Genomic DNA, 20200 nt, shown 5'->3' with positions numbered 1-20200 from the left:
GCCTCGTCTTTTGGGGTCGCAGAGGGCGCTACGCCCCCGCATGAGCGAACCCTCAGCATCCTGGAGCCCGCCAGGCCGCCCGCCGAGGCACGGCTCTGCGAATCTAGCACCCAGACGACAAAATAGCGAAAATTTGAAAGCAACTTAAAGTTCTTCTGAAAAGGAAAACATTGTCATAACCCATAAAATCGACTGTCATGAAAATGTTCAATAAGGAACTTTTCGTACACAAAGTCTCATGTTAAGGCGAGCAAGCTTAAAAAAAAAAAAGAGGGGCAAGCTTGTACAGCAAGAAACTAACACAACATCGTAAGGCAATTATACTCCAATAAAAATTAATAAAAAAAAAAAAAGGAGAAAGCTTTCCAAAATGACATACAGAAGCCGGACCCTGTGGCCTTGTCAGGTGGAACCAGGCACAGAAAGCCCGGTGCATATGTGTCAGAGCAGGATTGAGGGCCTCCTCGCTTCTTTGTGGGTTTTGCATTTCTGAAATGTTTTAGAATAAATACGATTTTCTCTCATATTCAGAAAAATAGTTTTATTTTTCTGCTGAAAGTATAAAATTACTTTGTAGAACACTTTCCCTTTAAACTGCAGAGAAGGCATAGGTAGCAGGGGCTCAGGAATCAGAGTGTGGGGGGAGGAGCCCTGGCTGGAGGAGAGGGCAGGACAAGTGGGCAGACAAGGAGGTCTGTGTTCATGCACCTGTGTGGTCTTATCGCAGGCATTAGGCTTCCAGATGCAGCCAGGGTCCCCCTGGACTTGCTCATGTAAGCTGGGAATCTGGATTTAACCCAAGCTGGGAGTGGGGGCAGGAGCAGAGACCTGGGTTTCCAATTTTACTTGGAGGAGTAAGCCCAATGTGGGAATATGGGTTCGTGTTCACTGACACTGCCTTTGCAAGCGGAAGACTCACCGAAATGCAACTGGAAACGCTGAAATTTGACTTGGTTTAAACTACTGGGTGGCTTAAAAAAAAACATTCCTACAATGCTGGCCTGTCTGTTTCTCTTAACTGGTGTCTCTGAGGGTAGAAAGATTTGAAGCCCCTGATGATACACAAAACTGATCTCCTCCTTGGGGTGGGCGCTCTAGGGCCCAGATGACTCCAGCCTGTTGCTGATGGACCGGCTGACCTTGAGCAGGGCCTCCTGGAACTGGGGGTACTTGTCCTTCACGTGGTGGAGGATGGTGCTGATGCTGGCCAGGCGGTCGTCCAGCCGCTTGAGCTCTGCCAGCAGTGACTGCTTATTGCGGAGCAGGAAGATGTAGCGCCCGTCCTTCACGGCCTGCAGGTGCTTGAGGCGTGACTGCAGGGCCACGAGCGTGGAAAGGTTCTTGGGTAGGACAAGAGACCCCGTGTCAGGCTACGCACGTTAAAAAAAGGACACCCTCTGGGCTGGCACGAACTCCAACTCAAGGACATGCCAGAGGAGAACTTTGCAGGAATGAACAGCTGAGGGTGCTGAGTCTCCAGCTCCAGGCAAAGAGGCTGACATGCACGGGGTGGAGCCTGGACCCTCCCTCACCCGCCGTCCAACCTGCCAGGGGCCAGGCCCGGCGCCCACCACTCCCATCTCAGCTGGTCAGGCCCCAAACCCTGCAGCCCTGCTTGACCCCTCTCTTCTGCTCACACCACCACATCCAATCCAGCAGGAAATCCCACTGGGGCGACTTTGAAATTATACGCAGAATCTGACGGCTTCGCACTAGACCCAGGCTACCCGCGTTCCGTGCTGTGTTCCGTGCGTCCCCATCCTCCTTAAGTACCATCATGGCCTCAAACAGGTTCCTGTGTCCACTCTTGGCCCTCCCATTCCACACTCAACATGAGAGCCGAGCGATCCCGATAACCCCAAGTTACTCCTCCCCCCCAACCCCCTCCCTGAGGGAGAAGCCCCTGGCCACGGTGGTGCGGCCCCAAGCGGTGCAAGCCCAGGGGCCCCAGCAGTCTCCAGCTCCTGCTGTACCTGGGGGTGCTCACTCCCTCGCTCCCTGCAAGTCTTGACTCCAGTGTCGCTTCCCCTGTGTGGCCGTCTCAGACCACCCTACTTACAAGTGCAGCCCCCACCCACCCGATGCTCCTTCTCTGCCCCCTGTTTCTCCGGAGTATCTATATCACCATCAGATATATGGTATCTTTTTTCTTATTCGTTTTGTTTCTCACCTGCCCTCCCGCCCTCAGAAGGAGGGCAGGGATTGTCACCTTTTCTATTCTAGTCTGTTGCCCTGGCACCCAGGACAGTGCCGGCCCATGGAGACTTCATGGGAAACATGAGGTGGACGACAGCACCTCAGGTGCGATCAGCCTGGGCTTAGCTGGGCCGGAACGGGCCTTGCTGCTGGGTTCCTGTGGCCCTGGCGGCCCTGGGGACTTGTGTACCTGCCGCTTGAGGGCTGCCAGCTGGTACAGGTCAGCTTCGAGCTCGTCGGCCCTGGCCTGCATCCTTGACAGCTGCTCCTGTTTCTCCAGGAGGGAGTCGCTCACGGATTTTTGAGTTTCTTCCAGTTCTAGGATGGTTTGGGTGCACTCCTCGGTGGCCTGGGGGGTTAGACAGGAGCATCCTGGGACCCTGCCCACCGGTTATTCAGCCGACAGAGCAGAGTCAGGCTGGGAGGACCCCAGGACCCTCTATGCACATGATCCAGGAGGATTCCCAAAGAGGGGGTGCAGGAGAGTATTGGGGGTGGGAAGGCCAGCAAGGGATCCCTGGCCAGACCCTCTGTGGGATGGGGCAGAGAGGAGTCCATCACCAAGCTGGGCAGAGGAGGCCCCTGGGGAGCCACGAGGGGTCGAGAGGGATGGACGCCAGGAGTGGCCAACGTGGCAGAGAAATGCACAAACCAGGCCCGGAAAAGGCCCCTCTGCACCTCCAGTAACATCCAAATGAGCAGTTGTATCAAGTCTGTCATTTTCAGCTACCTTTCCTCATACAGGACTCCCCCTACAGGGGCTATTCCAACATTCTCCATTCAGTCCTCTGGGTGATGCCATGAGGTGAGGACCCATTTCACAGGTCAGTAAACAGAGGTACAGAGAGGTCAGACAACGTGCCTGAGCCATGAGTGGAAGAGCAGGGCTGGGACCCACGGTGGGGCTCCGAGGCAGCTTTCTGTCTCATGTAACCCTCGCCTCTCAGGGAGGGGCCACTGCTCCTATCTCCACTGGCAGACGAGGAAATTCAGGCGTGGAAGGTTTCTATACGCACTGAGGCCACACAGATGGTCAGCAGGGGCTGAGGGAAGTCTGAGCCCACAGCCCAGCCTGGTGATCACAAAAGGAGGGGGCACTTGGGCCATACAGCTGGTCCCTTCTCAGGGCAAGGCACACACCACAATGCTCAGTCGATATGGACTGGTGGACGGGGACATGGGCTCGAGTGGGTGCCCTCCACGTTCCCGCTGGCCCATCCCCACCACCCACTTGGGGTCAGTGACACAGGGACTCATGCCCTTCACCAGCACTCCATACTTCCCTGATGCCATTTCTGTTAGGCAGAAAGGGGCAGAAATAGGGCCGCCTCCAGTCCTAAGCTGCACCCTCCCTATATAGATCTTCTGTTAAACCCAAGACAAACTCCCAAAGAAAGCCCCTATCAGAGCAGAACGTTAGGGGCACTCGGGAAGCACCTACTGATCTGACACCCACTGTATCTTGACCCAGAACCAGCACGTGGGGTGTGAGGCTCAGGCTTTTGTCCCCAGCACAGAAGAAAGCAGCTTGTCTGATTCTGCACCCGAGCTCCTCTCATCACCCCCAGCCCCCACTGTCACTTCTCTGTCTCCTAAAACAGCCCTGACACAGCAGCTGTGACCATAGCTCTGGGAATGAGGGGCAGAAGAAGAGGCGGTGAGGCAGGTGGGGCAGGGAGGGACCGGCCGAGAAGCAGGCAGGAAGGACAGAGTGAAATCGCAGTCCAAGCTGGGGAAAGTACATCAGAAATACGGCCCTGGCCAGTGATGCCTGCACGCCTGCCAGCGGGGCTGGTGACACAGGCTGACCGCCTGTGGACAGGTGGCCTGCAGCGTGGTCCCTTCCCAGTCGCTCGGCTCCCCGACCTTGTGAATGTCCCTGATCTTCCGTCTCAGCTCGGTCTGCTTGCGGTGGAAGTCTGTGCGGGTGAGCAGCTTCTTGTCCATCTTGCACTGCCCCTCGGCCCGAGTGGAGATGGTCTCTCTGCGTGCGACAGCCAGCTCCATGTCCTGGATCATCTTCTCCTGCTGCTTCAGCAGTTGGCTGTGCTTGACCTGGGTGCACAGAGCAGAGGGACCTCCCACCACATCCAACTGAACCATCAGGGAACCTGCAGGGGTGATGTCCCCAGGGGAGAAAGGAACCTGGGGGCTTAGTCAACCGGTCAGAGTGATTTAAGGTCCATGTAAAGAACACCAGGCAAACAGGGCACACTGAGAAACCGTCAGAGACCGGGGCAGGTGGGGCGACATGAGAACTAGATGTGGCCCAGGGTTGAGTCCTGGAGCAGAAGAAGGACATTAGCCAAAAAAAACGGTGAACTCTGGTTAGAATTTGTAGTTTGGTAACTGTATTGCACCAAGGTTAATTTCCTCATTAGGAAAAATGCACCATGGTTTTGTGAGATGGTGGTGTGTAGGGCCTATAGGGCCTGGGCTGGGGGCTGGGTCGTGGTGGGAGCTGGGCTGCGAGGGGCGCCAGGGAGCTTTCTGCAGGGGTGGACGTGCTCTACGTCTCCATGGGGTGGTGGCTGCATACGTGTGCACTGGACATTTAAAATAAGTTCATGTTACTGCATGTAAATTATTCCTCAATAAAGTTGATTCAGAATAACAAAAGGATAGACAGGCAGGAATCCCCAAGTTAAGTTAGGAGTGGTGGTGGGAGGCCTAGCCCACGAGGTTAAAACAGAGCAAGGGTGACAGTAACCAAATGCTCTGCGCTGGCACGAGCCCGTCAAAATAACTGTCACAGCAGAGCAGAGATGCAGGACAAGGATGGCAACCTCAACTCCATCCATGTGATCAACGTGGCCGTTCAAATCAGTGAGAGAAGCACAGATCACCTGATACATGCCGCTGGCATAACTCACTCCCCAGCAGAGAGAAAATACGATGGACCCCTATTCACAACATCCCCAAATAAATTCCAGGTGTATTCAAGCTAAGTATGTGCAAACAATTGACAAAGCTCAGGAATCTGTTTGTGTAACCTCAAGCTGGGGAACCTTCTTAACAGTACCGGAGACCCAGGAGCCATACAGGAAAAGACTGATACACAACTAAACACTAAACACATTTTGAGCGGAAAGAGACCATAAAAAAAATGTGTAAAGGCAAGCAGTAGACCAGAGGTAACGTTTAGAATAGGTATTAAAGACAGGGGTTATTAACCCCAATATACAAGGAGGTCCTAAAAATTGCTAAGAAATAAGAAACAGGAAAATCAGGCAAAGATATAAACAGGCAACCTCCCAAGGAGGAAACGCCAAAACACACACACACATATACACACCGGCACACACGTGTGCTCAATCCCCCACGTGTAAACCAGCAACGCAAATCCACTGAGAAACCCCTTTTCATGCAGTGGGTTGTCAAATATTATAGACCAATAAACAAATGAGTGAGTTTAGCAAAATCACAGGAACAAAGTCAATGTAAAAAAGTCCGTTGTAGGGGCTTCCCTGGTGGCGCAGTGGTTGAGAGTCCGCCTGCCAATGCAGGGGACACGGGTTCGTGCCCCGGTCCAGGAAGATCCCACATGCCGCAGAGCGGCTGCACCCATGAGCCATGGCCGCTGAGCCTGCGCGTCCGGAGCCTGTGCTCCGCAACGGGAGAGGCCACAACAGTGAGAGGCCCGCGTACCACACACACACAAAAAAAGTCCATTGTATTTCTGTACCTTAACAATGAGAAACTGGAATTTGAAAATTTTAGAAAGTACCATTTACGACAGCACCAGAAAACACGAAACACTTAGGTATAAATCTAACAAAACATATGCAAAACCCGAATGCCGAAGACAAAAACACTAACAAGGGAAATCAAACAAGACCAAGTAAATGGGGAGACAGACACACCTGCTCACGGACTGGAAAACTCAGCAACGCTAAGGTGTCAATTCTCTCTAAATTGATCTGGAGCCTCAAATCCCAACCGTGATCCGCGCAGGAACTTTTGTAGAAATTGACAGGCTGATTGTCAATGTTTTTGGAAAGGAAAAAGATATTGAATAGACAAGACAATTTTGTAGAAAAGAACAATGCTGGAGGAATCACATTGGACAGGGCCACAGAAATCAAGACCGTGTGGATTTGGGCTCTCGGATCAGTGGACACAGCAGGGGGCCCAGAGACAGACCCATGAAAACAAATATGGTCATTGATTTCCACAAGGATATCATTGTAACAATTGTTTTAGTGACAAAACAACAAATTGGAAACATTCTGCATCTTCACATCAACCTAGGAATGTTTCATTAAATTATGTTATATCCATAGTATATTCTGCAACTGTTAAAGAAAGATAATGTCTGGATTATTTTTAAAAAAATAAGTTGCTGAATTATATGTACTATTTTTGTTACGGAAAACAAAACAAAACAAAACCACAACTAGGGGGCAAGGGGGCGGTAGCCCCGTCCGTCCATGTGTGTGTGTGTGTGCACATGCCTGTGTGGCTGTAAGCTCTGTGGTAGAGGGTTTGACCTGCTGCAACTTCTGCAGTTTGAAAAGTCAGTTAAATGGAGTGGTTTTCTAAAACTTATCAGCAGTAGATGCATTTGATCAGACTTCCTCTGGACTCAATAGCTAGCGGGGTTATTATTAACCACGTAATTATAAAAGTGATGTCACATTTGTTTTTATTACCTGCTCTCATTTGTATCCTTAAGGCCCTGAACCTTTGGCTCAGTGACAGCCTGTGATTTAATTACCAGCATTTTCTCAAGGGAATGAAATCCAGCTAAAGATGACAGTAGAGAGAAAACATGGCTCGGAAGGAAAAGGTAGGTGTGTTCCTTGAACCCTGTTACTGAGTGAGAGTCTTTCTGGTCCAACAGTGGGATACATCTCACAAATGGGTCGTGAGATTGGTGGGGGTGGGGGTCACAGCCAGCGTTTAAAAATACTGGAGTGCATTGCTTGCACAGAGTGAGGGTAAAATAGTTCATGAATACTGTGCAGACAGCTGTGTGTCCTGTAACCATTTCGGTGCAGTAAGAACAAGAATTGGACAGGCCCTGATACAGGAGGTCAGCAAAGGGAACAGCAAGTTTCCTTGTGCTTGGGCTGCAGGCCGCTGTGCTGGAGTGGTTTCCTCCCAGGACCCCGAGCTCCCAAGCTCCCCACACCTCCCTCCTCCCACCCACCTTCATCCTGTGGATCTCGGCCTTCATGGCCCGGATCTCTGCCTGGCCCGTCTCGGAATCCACTGAGGCGCGCATCTCTTTTGCCAGTTGGATTTTTTTGTCCCAAAGCATGATCTGGTGTCTTTAAGGGAAGGAGAGGCAGTGTAAGAGCTGGAGAACGAAGGGGCTTTCTTTCTGATGCTTTGGTGATCGCTGTGTGCTGTGCTTGGGGTGGGCACCGAGCACAAGGAGCAATGTCTGTAATGGGCTACAGGAGACCCTCGCCTTCCCGTCCATGAGGGGCGCCCTCACCTAGCAGGTGGCCTGGTTAATTTGCAGGCACCCAGGCAAGGGTTTAAATAGAAACAAATGTTACCATTCTGGGACCAGAAGGTGAACTCAACCCCAGTGCCCACCACCCTCACTGGGGGGCCGGGGCAGGGGGCTGGGGCAGAGGAGAAAACAGATATGTAACTTTAGGAGAAACTGAGAAAAGCAAATATAAGTGATAGAATTTGATATAAGAAGAAGTCAAAAGCCTAGATAGACCAAGAGCCTGAAAGCTATTAAAATGTTAGCAAAGACACATGCCCCCCCACCCCCTGTGGTCTGAATGTTTGTGTCCCCCCGCCCCCAAATCCACATGTTGGAATCCTTATGCCAAGTCTTGGGATGGTGATGAGGTCATGAGGGTGGAACCCCCATGAATGGGATTAGTGCCCTCATAAAAGAGACCCCACAGATCTCCCCCTCTCCTGCCACCCTGTGAGGACACAGCAAGGAGTCTGCAACCCAGAAGAGAGCCCTCACCCGACCATATAGGCACCCTGATCTCGGACTTCCAGCCTCCAGAACTGTGAGCAATAAACTCCTGTTTACTGTTTAGAAGCCCCAGTCTGTGGTGCTCTGTTGAGCAGCCTGGAAGGACTAAGGTCCTCTGCAAGCTCCAGGCGGTGTTATGTGTAGATTCTGTCAAACCACAGGGAGGGGATGATCCCTTTGCCACTCAGCCCCTTGGCAATCACATGGCACCAGTCAGGGTGCATGCATACAGTACCCGCTCAAGAGCCCTTGCAACTGGAGATGCAGATCTACGTGCACCAATGGGGAAGGACATCACAGAAAAATATAAGGTTACTTCAAAGGGGGACATAGAGAGCAATCTCATTTTTGTTAAAAAAAAATGAAAGAAATACACAGAGAAAATGGTAAAGGAAGAGGGTTGGATTAAGTGTGAGTCTCCTTTCTACTCTGCACACACTGTCACAGTTTAAAATGCTTACCGTTGGGTCTGGATTACTCTTACAATCAGGCACCAGAAAGATCATACAGTTTTTAAAAAGTCTGTCCCAAAGGAAGCCACTATATTTCCAGCCACCACGATCATGGGTTTGGTGGGAGGGCTGCCCTGAGCTCAGGAGACAAGAACCCCACTCTTCCCCAGGATCCACCTCGGGTTCCAGAGCCGCCCCCACCTCCCGGGTCGGTTTACGTGGATGGTGGCCTCCCACGGCTCCGCAGGGCAGCGACCCTGGGACAGGACGCGCCCGGCACTCACTCCGCCTCCACCAGGCTGTTGAGCACGGCCGCCTTCTCCTCCCTGAGCTCGTTCAGCTTCTCCTGCATTTCGATGGTCTCTCGCTCTGAGGCCTGCATGGGGAGGGGGCGGCTGAGGGTGGGGCTGAGGGCGGGCGCACACCTGTTCCCCCGCCTTGCCCCCTGCCTGCCCACCACGGGCGGGAGCTCAAGGTGGAGCCTACCTTGAGTGCACGCACGAACTCGCCCTCCGTGGTCAGGTTGCCCTGCTGCAGCTCCTCGGAGCTGCATCGGTTCTGGTTCATCAGCACGTTGAGCTTCTTCAGGTCATTGTCCAGGTCCTTCATGTGCCGCTCGATCTGCTTCTGCTCTTTCTTCTCCTGGTCGATCTTGTCTGCGGGGAGGGCGGCCGGGGGTCGGGGGTGGCCCCTGGGGGTTGTGATCTGGGTCTGTGCCCAGAGCGCCCCCCAGCCCCGCCGACCTTCGGGCACCCCCGCCCAGCCAGAGGAGGCCGAAGGGGACAGGGTTGGCGCTCAGACACCAAGCCCCTAGGAAAGACCAGCCAAGCTCAGGGGCAGGGCCGGAAAGCAACGACCCTGACCACCAACAGGGGGTTTGGGTGGCTCAAGGGCAGGACAAGCAGGCGGCAGGACCTCCGGGAAGAAATGGGCATGATGTGTTCAGGCCGAGTGGGCCCTGGACACCAGGCAGCACTTCCTGTGGGGCTGCAGGGCTGGGCTGACCAGGTGGGACCGGGACACAACAGCAGGTGCTGTGGAGGGGGGCTGGGAAGGGGAGCTCACTTTCTATCCGTAGTTTCTTCTGCTCCAGGATGTGGATCTCCTTCTTGGACATGTCCAGGGATGCCAGGTGTTCCTCGTGCCCCTGCGTGGCCGCCACCATCTCCTGCTGCAGCCGGAGCCAGGTCACCTGGGCCTGCGTCACGCCGGCGTTGTGCTCCTCGATCAGCTTGGTCAGCCTCTTGATCTCCAGCTCCAGGGGCCCCACTTCTTCCCCCTGAAAGTGATGTTCACCAGAAAGAAGAATGAGCCTCTAAATCTGGGTGGGCTGCCGAGGGTGGGGACCCCTGAGATCATGTGTCTGTACGACGAGTAGGGGGTCTTTACTCAGAGGGACCAGGGACCCTGTCATTGGGTCCCTTCCCTCGAGGGCCCAGGCCATATGGACTGACCTGCTGTGGGAGATATGGGTCTGGGGGTCTGTGACCCCTTCCCCTCCCTCCACTGGCCAGGCCCCACCATGCCCCAGTCTTGGGGCAGGGGCAGCAGGGCCTCTGTCACCCAAGAGGCTTTGCAAATTGTCTTTTAACAGCGCACTGTCATGGGTTAGGGTCTTTACTCCCTTGGAATCCAAGCAGGTTGCAGCTCTGAGACCGCACTCTGGTGTCGAGGTCTACCTAAGAATGCGCCCCCAGCTGCCCATCCTGTTCTGGGACTTGAAGCTGTTGGTGGGTTCCTCAGGTCAGCGATACCTGGATAACCTGTAGGACTTCAAGCCCCAGACTCATCAGACCGCTTCACTTAGAGCTGCAGTCAGTGGCTGAGATCCCGCCTGCTGCCTATCTTCGCATAGCCCGTTGGCCGCACAAAAAATCAGAAGAGAATTTTGTGCCAGGCGGAAGTTATATGGAATTCAAACTTCAGGGGCCCTAGGTAAGGTTTTACTGCACACGGCCACACCCGTCTGTTTACGTACTGCCTGTGCCTCCTCATAGCCGCTGGGGTGGGGGATTGCGACAGAGACCATCTGGCCTGTAACACCTGAAATACTATCTGGCCCGACAGAGAAGGTCTGCAGACAGCCCGAGTCAGAGCACTTGGCACAGACACGTGTGCTTCACCTGTATGATCAGCGGGACAGGAACGCGTGTGTTCCACGTGAGTTCGTTTCTGAACATAAGAAGTTCCTGGAATGGCCAGGCATGGATATCAACCCGAGCGGCCTCTCCCGGCCCTGGGGTCTTACCCCGAGTTCAGAAATCATCTGCTCCAGCTGCTTGTTCAAAAAGTTGATGAGGCCTTGCTTTCTCTCAATCAGGATTGTGCGCCTGGAGATTTCATTTTCACTGTTTGTGATGAGGTCGTTGACTTTTTTCACTTCCTTGTCCAGCTCAGCCAGTGTCTTCTGATGCATGTCCAGCCTGCAGCTGGTGTTCGTGACGTCCAGGGTGGTCTGAGCAATGTCACCGTCAATTTTGGAATGATGTGTCACCTGAATTAGCAGAAGGAAACATGTCTGAACTTTTTTTCTCTCTCTGGGAGGCTCCAAAGGAGCTGGTTGGCTTCTTGTTTCCTTGATCATCCAGGTATTCATCTGGAGAAATTCCAAAACATAATCAGGAGAGGAGGATGTTGGCTTTCTCTCCACCTCAAGACCTGTCAAAGGACCTACTTGTTGGAACCCTAATGATTTCTCACAGAAAAAGAAAGCTAACATTATTATCTCTTCTTATCAAACAAACAGTAACGTGCATTGAAACGGGGAAATGTGAAAATACAGATGATCACCCATAAATCTGCCACACAGTTAGCCAGCGTCACTATTTAGAATCTATCCTGCCTTCCTGACTTTGTATATAAACCCCTTTGCCCCCCACCAAAAGAAAAACAGGATCACACTCTACGTATAGGTTTGTAAGCCACTTTGCAATTTGACAACTTTCATGTCATGTCATTTTTAATGGCTGTGTAATACTCGGTCATATTTGTAACAGAGATTAGGAAGCAAGTCACAGCTGTCCCTGGGAATGTCATCTGTTCCACAATGATCATGGAGCACTGCTCTTGACAGCTCATGTGTTTTGGTGAGGAATACCAAGATGCCTGCCTTCTTTGAGCTTGTCAATCTCTTATCAACATTCCAACTCTAAATAATGCTGTGACAAACACCAACTTCTAATTTCTATTTGATGGGACAAATGTCCTTACATTTCACTGGAAAAGCTGGACACAGTCCTTAAGAGAAAAGATTGTACTGTACTGGGGCTCTCGCCAACCTTGGTTCTGGGGGTGGGAGCTTCAGCCCGGGGCAGAAGTGCCCAGGGCTCCGTGGGGCTGCCACTGTCCCGAAGGCTGGGCCAGCCCACCCTGCCTCCTCTGTTGGCTTCCGAAGACAGATTTGCTCCACTCTTTCCTACCATGGAGGGTTGATCATAAGGATACTTGTGAGGATCAGGGAGGGAGGCAGCTCGGGCTCACTTTGGGATCAGGGCCCCTTTCCCCGAGCTGTGGCTCTGCCTTGACCTTGCTAGCCAGCCCCTCGCCGTTGGTTGCCCACAAGTTCCTGCCCACGAAAATCCTCAGCTCTCTACCAGCCTGTGGCTCCCATCAACTCCTGGTCTCCCAGGGTCATCTCTGCCCCTCCCCACACGACCCCAGCTGGCTCTGTCACACATGCACTCTCTGACCAGCCATCGTGCATGACTTTCCAGAACATTCCTAGGTTTAAAGCCAGACCCTGCCAGCATCTCAAGTCACCCAGCTCCTTGCGGTCACACCTTGGTCCCTCTGGCCCCTCTGAGCTCTGGCTATCCACCCGTCCCTTTCTTTGCCAAGACCATCCAAGGTCACTGGGTCTTCACAGGGGCCCTGCCTTCCTCTCTACCCCAGTGCTAGCCACCCTGGAAGGGCTTCAGCTCCTAAGTCCCCTTTCAGCCACCAACCAGGCCAACCAGAGCACCCCGACTTCCCCTCAGTCCCCTCGGGCTGTTTGTCCCCTTTGTTGAGACCACCCTGGCCTCCTCCTGGGACATCAGTACTGCTCCTGAACTGTGTAGGCCCCATGGTTCACCTGTGCCTGCCCTCCCTCTGGACCCAGCTGCGTATGATTCTGTCCCTCCACAATCTCTGCTCCTTGTCCCAGATATGCCCACCCTGTCTGCCACCAGCCCACGAGGTGTAATGAGCAGTTTGGGAAAAGTGCCCCCTTTCCAGAGCTGGACTTGCATCTGCTGGCTATTGTTGCAAAAACTGCTGGCCCAGGACCCTTTACTGCCCTCCTGTGGACATGGGCGGTAGTACACGGGCTGCCCACCAATTGTTGTAACAAATGCTGGCCAAGGACTCTTTACTGCCCTCCTGTGGACGTGGGTGGTAGTACATGGGCTGATCACCAATTGTTGCAACAAATGCTGGCCCAGGACTCTTTACTGCCCTCCTGTGGACGTGGGTGGTGGTACACTTGCTGCCCACCAACTGTTGCAACAAATGCCGGACTAGGACTCCTTATTGCCCTCCTGTGGACATGGGTGGTAGGACATGTGCCACCCACCAATTGCAACAAACGCTGACCCAGGACTCTTTACTGCCCTCCTGTGGACACGGGTGGTAGTACACCTGCTGCCCACCAATTGTTGCAACAGATGCTGGACCAGGACTTTACTGCCCTCCTGTGGACATCGGTGGTAGTACACCTGCTGCCCACTAATTGTTGCAACAGATACTGGACCAGGACTTTACTGCCCTCCTGTGGACATCGGTGGTAGTACACATGCCGCCCACCAATAGTTTCAACGAACACTGGCCCAGGACTCTCTACTGCTCTCCTGTGGACATGGGTGGTAGTACACCTGCCGCCCACCAATTGTTGCAACAAATGATGGAGTTGGACTCCTTATTGCCCTCCTGTGGACATGGGTGGTAGGACATGTGCCACCCACCAATTGCAACAAATGCTGACCCAGGACTCTTTACTGCCCTCCTGTGGACATGGGCGGTAGTACATGGGCTGCCCACCAATTGTAACAAATGCTGGCCAAGGACTCTTTACTGCCCTCCTGTGGACGTGGGTGGTAGTACACCTGCCGCCCACCAATTGTTGCAACAAATGCTGGACCTGGACTCCTTATTGCCCTCCTGTGGACATGGGTGGTAGGACATGTGCCACCCACCAATTGCAACAAACGCTGACCCAGGACTCTTTACTGCCCTCCTGTGGACACGGGTGGTAGCACACCTGCTGCCCACCAATTGTTGCAACAGATACTGGACCAGGACTTTACTGCCCTCCTGTGGACATGGGTGGTAGTACACCTGCCGCCCACCAATTGTTGCAACAAATGCTGGAGTTGGACTCCTAATTGCCCTCCTGTGGACATGGGTGGTAGGACATGTGCCACCCACCAATTGCAACAAATGCTGACCCAGGACTCTTTACTGCCCTCCTGTGGACACGGGTGGTAGCACACCTGCTGCCCACCAATTGTTGCAACAGATGCTGGACCAGGACTTTACTGCCCTCCTGTGGACATCGGTGGTAGTACACATGCTGCCCACCAATAGTTTCAACGAACACTGGCCCAGGACTCTCTACTGCTCTCCTGTGGACATGGGTGGTAGTACACCTGCCGCCCACCAATTGTTGCAACAAATGCTGGACCTGGACTCCTTATTGCCCTCCTGTGGACATAAGTGGTAGTACATGTGCCGCCTACATGGGTGGCTGGGGAAGAGGGACACCTGGGGGCCAGGGGACCGGCCTCTGTGGTGCTGCAGCAGGGCTGGGCAGGTTTACTTCACACCCAACACACTCCATAGCTTCTCCAGTACACACTGCCCCCCCCATTTTTGCTCCCAGCAGGTAGTCTTGCCCCCACTTCCCAGAATAAGAACTGGAAGTACTCCACCAGTGTCAGCTAGGGCATCTCAAGGAGATCCAGGCATGGGCAGTCTTGGTTCCAGCCCTGTCTCTCTGGTTCCTTAGCACACCAGGCCGGGAGCGAGCTGGTCTCCTCCCAGGTGTCTGGGAGGGGTGAGGTGCTTCAGGCTGCTAGCCAGATAGACAGCAGCCCCGAGGCAGGGGGTCACATCACAGGAAGAGCCAAAGAAGAAATTATTTAAGTAACAAATTGCTTTTCTAAGGACACAGGGACCCCCCCCCCACTCAGAGAAAAGCAAGACCCCTGGGGGAGCAAGAGAGAGCTCATGACAGGGGTAGGGGTGGGGTCCCCAGGCCAGGTGGGCCAATCATATTCACTCAGGACCTCCAGGCACACCCTGGGGAGGCAGAGGCTTGGGCAACTCCACAATCCACTTAAAATGCTCCTACCAATTTGACCAGGGTTTCTGCTGCAGCAATTTATCCTCAGACATGTGGACAAAGATGTGTGAGCAAGCATGTTCAATGCTGACTTATTTATAAAGTTTAAAACCTAGAAACAACCTGAAGTGTCTAATGAGAGAACTGTTGAACAAAACACATACATTTGTAGGATGAAATGTGATGCATAAGCCAACATGTACTTTTTCTAAGCATATTTAATGGAAAATGTTATGTTGAATGCGGCCAATAATGTAAAATAAAACACTACATACATAGTGAAAAATTCATTGACAACTACACTTGTTTGTGCACTTTTCTCTCTGTGTTATATTTCATTAAAATTAATGTAAATGGATTAGAGTGGATTAAAAACTGGTATATAGTAAGAGTCCTATGTCCTCTAGGGTTGTGTATGCATAGGTGTCTTCACATGTGTGTTCATGTATGTGAACATGTTGCACAAATGTGTGCATGTTTGCGTGTGTGTGAACGAGTGTGCGTGTTTGCTCACATGTGCACATGGGGATGTGTATGTGCACGTGTGTTTCTGTGTGTCTTTGTGTGTATGAGTATGACCGTGTGTGTTTAGAAAAATTTCCAGAAGGAAATACACCACAATTTCAGAAGAGATTATCTCTGGATGGTGGGACTTCAGCTGTCTTATTTTCCTCTTATGCCTTTTTGTACTTCTAGGTTCCCTACAATAAAAATGCATTTCTTTTCAACTAGAAAAAAATGAAAGGTGAATGAACATGCTGAGTGCCCCTTGCTCCCCCCCATTCCGCCACATGTGGTCTGTTCCCTGCGAGAGGCGCCCCAATGCCTGCTCTCCCTGGGGGCACCTGCCTTTTGAGGCCCGGGTGTGTGCAGGTGGCATACCAGGTTGGTCTTTTCCTTCTGGAGCTTCAGGATGAGCTGGTGGAAGTACTTTGTCATCTTGTTGGAGGTCACGTGCTCCTGCAGCTTCTCCACGATGGAGGCATCCATCTTCCTCCCCAGCTCCAGCTCATGTTGGATGGTCTGGTGGAGAGTCTGCAATTGGCCTATGGTTGCCGTGTATTCCTGGAAAGAAAGAGCCAAAGGGTGGGCGCTGTGAAGGAGGTCGGGGAGTCTTGCCCTGCAGGTGGGAGACATGACCATACCATGTGGGCCTTGCCCAGTGCGTCCTCCGTGTCCAGCAGGGTGAGCCTGTAGGTGTTGAACTCATTCTGCAGGGCCTCCTCCTTGGCCAGGCACTGCGAAGTCAGTTTCTGCATCAGGCTGGTTTCCGTCTCTGCCCGGTTCAGGATACTGGCCAGTTTCTCATTCTTTTCTTCCTCCTTTATGATGGATTTCTTATAGGCTTCGAGCTCGCCATCCATGGACTTGACTTGATGCTGGCATTCGCTGCCAAAAGTGAAAGAGCAAAGCTAGGACGTTGGAACACCAACGATGTATATATGTATGGTGGTACCCTGCTCAGAGGAAGCTCACAGAGTGGAGAGAAAGAAATTAGGAAACCAACTCTTTCAATAGTAGTTGAATCTTTTTTAAAAAATTTATGACTTTCGCACATTATTTATTTATTTATTTTTAATTTCTTGGCCGCACTGTGCGGCACGTGGGACCTTAGTTCCCTGACCAGAGATCCAACCCACACCTCCTGCAGTGGAAGCATGGAGTCTTAACCACTGGACTGCCAGGGAAGTCCCAATAGTACTCAAATCTTGACTAATATTTTCTAATGTATTAGAACTATTACCTGGGACTTCCCTGGCAGTCCAGTGGTTGGGGTTCCATCCTTCCACTGCAGGGGTCATGGGTGCGATCCCTAGTTGGGGAACTAGGATCCTGCATGCTGTGCAGCCAAAAATAAAATAAATAAATAAAAATAAAAGTTAAAAGAACTATTACCTATCTCAAATCCAAGTCTAAAACTCTTCTAATATTGTGATTATGGGAGGGGGAAAGGGCAGGAAACTGTTGCCTTGTGCTTGTGGGTGGGGAGTGGTTGGCGCCAGCCCATCTCCTTTAGTCATGACTATAACCTTTGGAAAGGATATGCTGTTATCTCAGTTTTGTACTCGTGAACACGAAGCTTAAAGCATTTGAGGCGCACAGTGAATGGTGTGGCTGGGAGGAATACAGGTGGCTGTCTCTTCAAATCCTCTCAGCATACTGGTCATGGAAATACCCATAAGTAATGTCAAGTTAAAAAAAATGCAGATCCTGGATAATGGAATTTGAATTTGTGTGTGTGAGACATTTTTTCCCTTTCATTCTGTGCTGTCCTGCTGTACTTTAAGCATGCTTTTCTCTACTTGTGGTATCTTATCCTTTGAATAAGTTTTTATTCAAAAATTCAAAAAGTACTTTCTTCTTGAACTAGAATAATACCTTCCATATTTTTCTCACATCTATTCCTGGGCCTTGGACTCTCTTCCCCCAGCAACCTGTTACTGTCTCTTAAATGTCTTGCCAGATATATTTTATGTATATATAAACATTATGTTTGTGGGTGTTTGCGTATTTCTCTCCACTTAAAAAATCACAAGTGGAAGCTTAGTATATCCTATTCTGCACCTTACTTTTTCTTCTGTTGTATCTTAGAGATATTCAATATCAGTGTATATAGAAATCGCCTTAATTCTTTTCAATGACCAGATAGTATTTTAAATATCTCATTGGTATACATTTAGGCTCTATCCAGTTTTCTGCTTTTTCCCAATTTCACCAGTATAGCAATAAATACCTGTACACATTAAAAAAAAAAAGATACAGAAGAGATATGTTGTGTTCACGCAGCAGAAGATTCAATATTAAGGTGTCAATTCTCCTCAAACTGCTCTATAGTCTCAATGCATTTCCAATCTCAATGCCAGTAGGCATTCTTTCCCCAGAAATTGACAAGCTAATTCTAAAATTCATATGGAAATCCAAAGGACCTAGGATAGCCAAAATAATTTTGTAAAAGAACAAAGACTCCCAATATCTGATTTAAAGACTTTCTATAAAGCTGTACTTATGAAGACAATGTGGTATTGGTGAAAGATAGACAAATAGATCAATGGAACAGGATGGAGTGTGTACACACTCACACACACACACACATACACACAATTGACTGATTTCTGACAAAGGTGCCACGGTATTTCAGTGGAGAAAGGATGGTCTTTTCACCAAGGGTGCTAAGACAACTGGAGATGGACATGCAAAAAAAGACTGAACCTCAGACCATAATAAAATTAACTTGAGGGCTTCCCTGGTGGTGCAGTGGTTGAGAGTCTGCCTGCCAATGCAGGGGACACGGGTTCGTGCCCCAGTCCGGGAAGATCCCATATACCGTGGAGTGGCTGGGCCCGTGAGCCATGGCCGCTGAGCCTGCATGTCTGGAGCCTGTGCTCCGCAACGGGAGAGGCCACAACAGTGAGAGGCCTGCATACCGCAAAAAAAAAAAAAAAAAAAATTAACTTGAAATAGATCATATACCTAAATGGAAGAGCTAAAATTATCACACTTTAGCAGAAAACATAGAGAAAATCTTTATGACTCTAGGTCAGGCAAAGATTTCTTAGAGAGGACATTAAAAGCATGAACTATGAAAGAAAAAAATTAATAAATTGGAATCCATCAAAATTTAAAACTTTGGCTCTTCAAAAAACATCGTTAAGAGAATGAAATTACAAGCCAGCCTGGGAGAAAAATATTTTCAAAATACACATCTGGTAAAGGACTTGTATCCAGAACATATGAGAACTCATAACTCAATAATCAGATAAACCACTCAGTTTAAAAATAAGCAAAAGAATAAAATACCTAGGAATAAACCTACCTAGGAAGGCAAAGACCTGTACTCTGAAAACTAAAGGACACTGATGAAAGAAATTGAAGATGACACAAACAGATGGAAAGATATACTATGTTCTTGGATTGGAAGAATCAATATTGTTAAAATGACCATACTACCCAAAGCAATCTACACATTCAATGTGATCCCTATCAAATCACCAATGGCATTTTTCACAGAACTGGAACCAAAAGTTTTAAAATTTGTATGAAAACACAAAATATCCTGAATAGCCAAAACAATCTTAAGAAAGAAGAACAGAGTTGGAGGAATCACACTCCCTGACTTCAGACTACACTACAAAGCTACAGTAATCAAAACAGTATGGTACTGGCACAATAAAACAGACACATAGATCAATGGAACAGAATAGAGAGCCCAGAAATAAACCCACATACTTATGGTCAATTAATCTATGACAAAGGAGGCAAGAATATACAATGGAGAATAGACATTCTCTTCAATAAGTATTGCTGGGAAAACTGGACAGCTACTTGCAAAAGAATGAATTAGAACATTCTCTAACACCATATACAAAAATAAACTCAAAATGGATTAAAGACTTAAGTGTAAGACTGGATACTATAAAACTCCTAGAGGAAAACATAGGCAGAACACACTTTGACATAAATTACAGCAATATTTTTTTGGATCTATCTCCTAGAGTAATGGAAACATAAGCAAAAATAAACAAATGGGACCTAGTTAAACTTAAAAGATTTTTCACAGCAAAGGAAACCATAAACAAAACAAAAAGACAACCTACAGACTGGGAGGAAATATTTGCAAATGATGTGACTGACAGGGGATTAATTTCCAATATATACAAACAGCTCAAACAGCTCAACATAAAAAAAAACAAACAACCCAATCAAAAAATGGGCAGAGGGACTTCCCTGGTGGCGCAGTGGTTGAGAGTCCGCCTGCCGATGCAGGGGACATGGGTTCGTGCCCCGGTCCGGGAGGATCCCACATGCCGCGGAGCGGCTGGGCCCGTGAGCCATGGCCGCTGAGTCTGCGCGTCCGGAGCCTGTGCTCCGCAACGGGAGAGGCCACAACAGTGAGGCCCACGTACTGAAAAAAAAAAAAAAAAAAAAATGGGCAGAAGATCTAAATAGACATTTCTCCAAAGAAGACATACAGATGGCCAACAGGCACATGAAAAGATGCTCAACATCACTAATAATCAGAGAAATGCAAATCAAAACTACAATGAGGTATCACCTCACACCAGTTAGAACGGCCATCATCAAAAAGTCTACAAATAATAAATGATGGAGAGGGTGTGGAGAAAAATTTACATTCCGCTGTTGGTAGGAATGTAAATTGGTGCAGCCACTATGGAGAACAGTACGGATGTTCCTTTAAAAACTAAAAACAGAGTTACCATATGATCCAGCAATCCCACTCCTGGGCATATATCCAGAAAAGACAAAAACTAATTCGGAAAG

The 20200-nt window shown here is 50.1% G+C and overlaps 1 protein-coding gene across 1 annotated transcript in view; it reads right to left on the bottom strand.

Moving 5' to 3' along the window:
* Positions 1-22: 22 nt before the first annotated feature.
* CCDC40 (coiled-coil domain containing 40) overlaps positions 23-20200 on the bottom strand; it is a 44000-nt gene continuing 23822 nt past the window's right edge. Inside the window, exons 11-20 of the mRNA XM_033438672.2 lie at positions 16066-16309; positions 15803-15985; positions 10850-11095; positions 9667-9880; positions 9088-9257; positions 8886-8977; positions 7349-7469; positions 4063-4251; positions 2387-2545; positions 23-1340 (exon numbers count right to left, since the gene is read on the bottom strand). Coding sequence (XP_033294563.1) covers positions 1095-1340; positions 2387-2545; positions 4063-4251; positions 7349-7469; positions 8886-8977; positions 9088-9257; positions 9667-9880; positions 10850-11095; positions 15803-15985; positions 16066-16309 — 1864 coding nt within the window. The 3' untranslated portion in view covers positions 23-1094. The remainder of the gene's footprint in view (positions 1341-2386; positions 2546-4062; positions 4252-7348; positions 7470-8885; positions 8978-9087; positions 9258-9666; positions 9881-10849; positions 11096-15802; positions 15986-16065; positions 16310-20200) is intronic.

This window comes from Orcinus orca, chromosome 19, assembly GCF_937001465.1.
Source record: "Orcinus orca chromosome 19, mOrcOrc1.1, whole genome shotgun sequence".
In the NCBI taxonomy this organism is placed as follows: Eukaryota; Metazoa; Chordata; class Mammalia; order Artiodactyla; family Delphinidae; genus Orcinus; species Orcinus orca.
The sequence above is the reverse complement of the archived record's forward strand: the minus strand, read 5'-3'. Positions and strand labels throughout refer to the sequence as shown.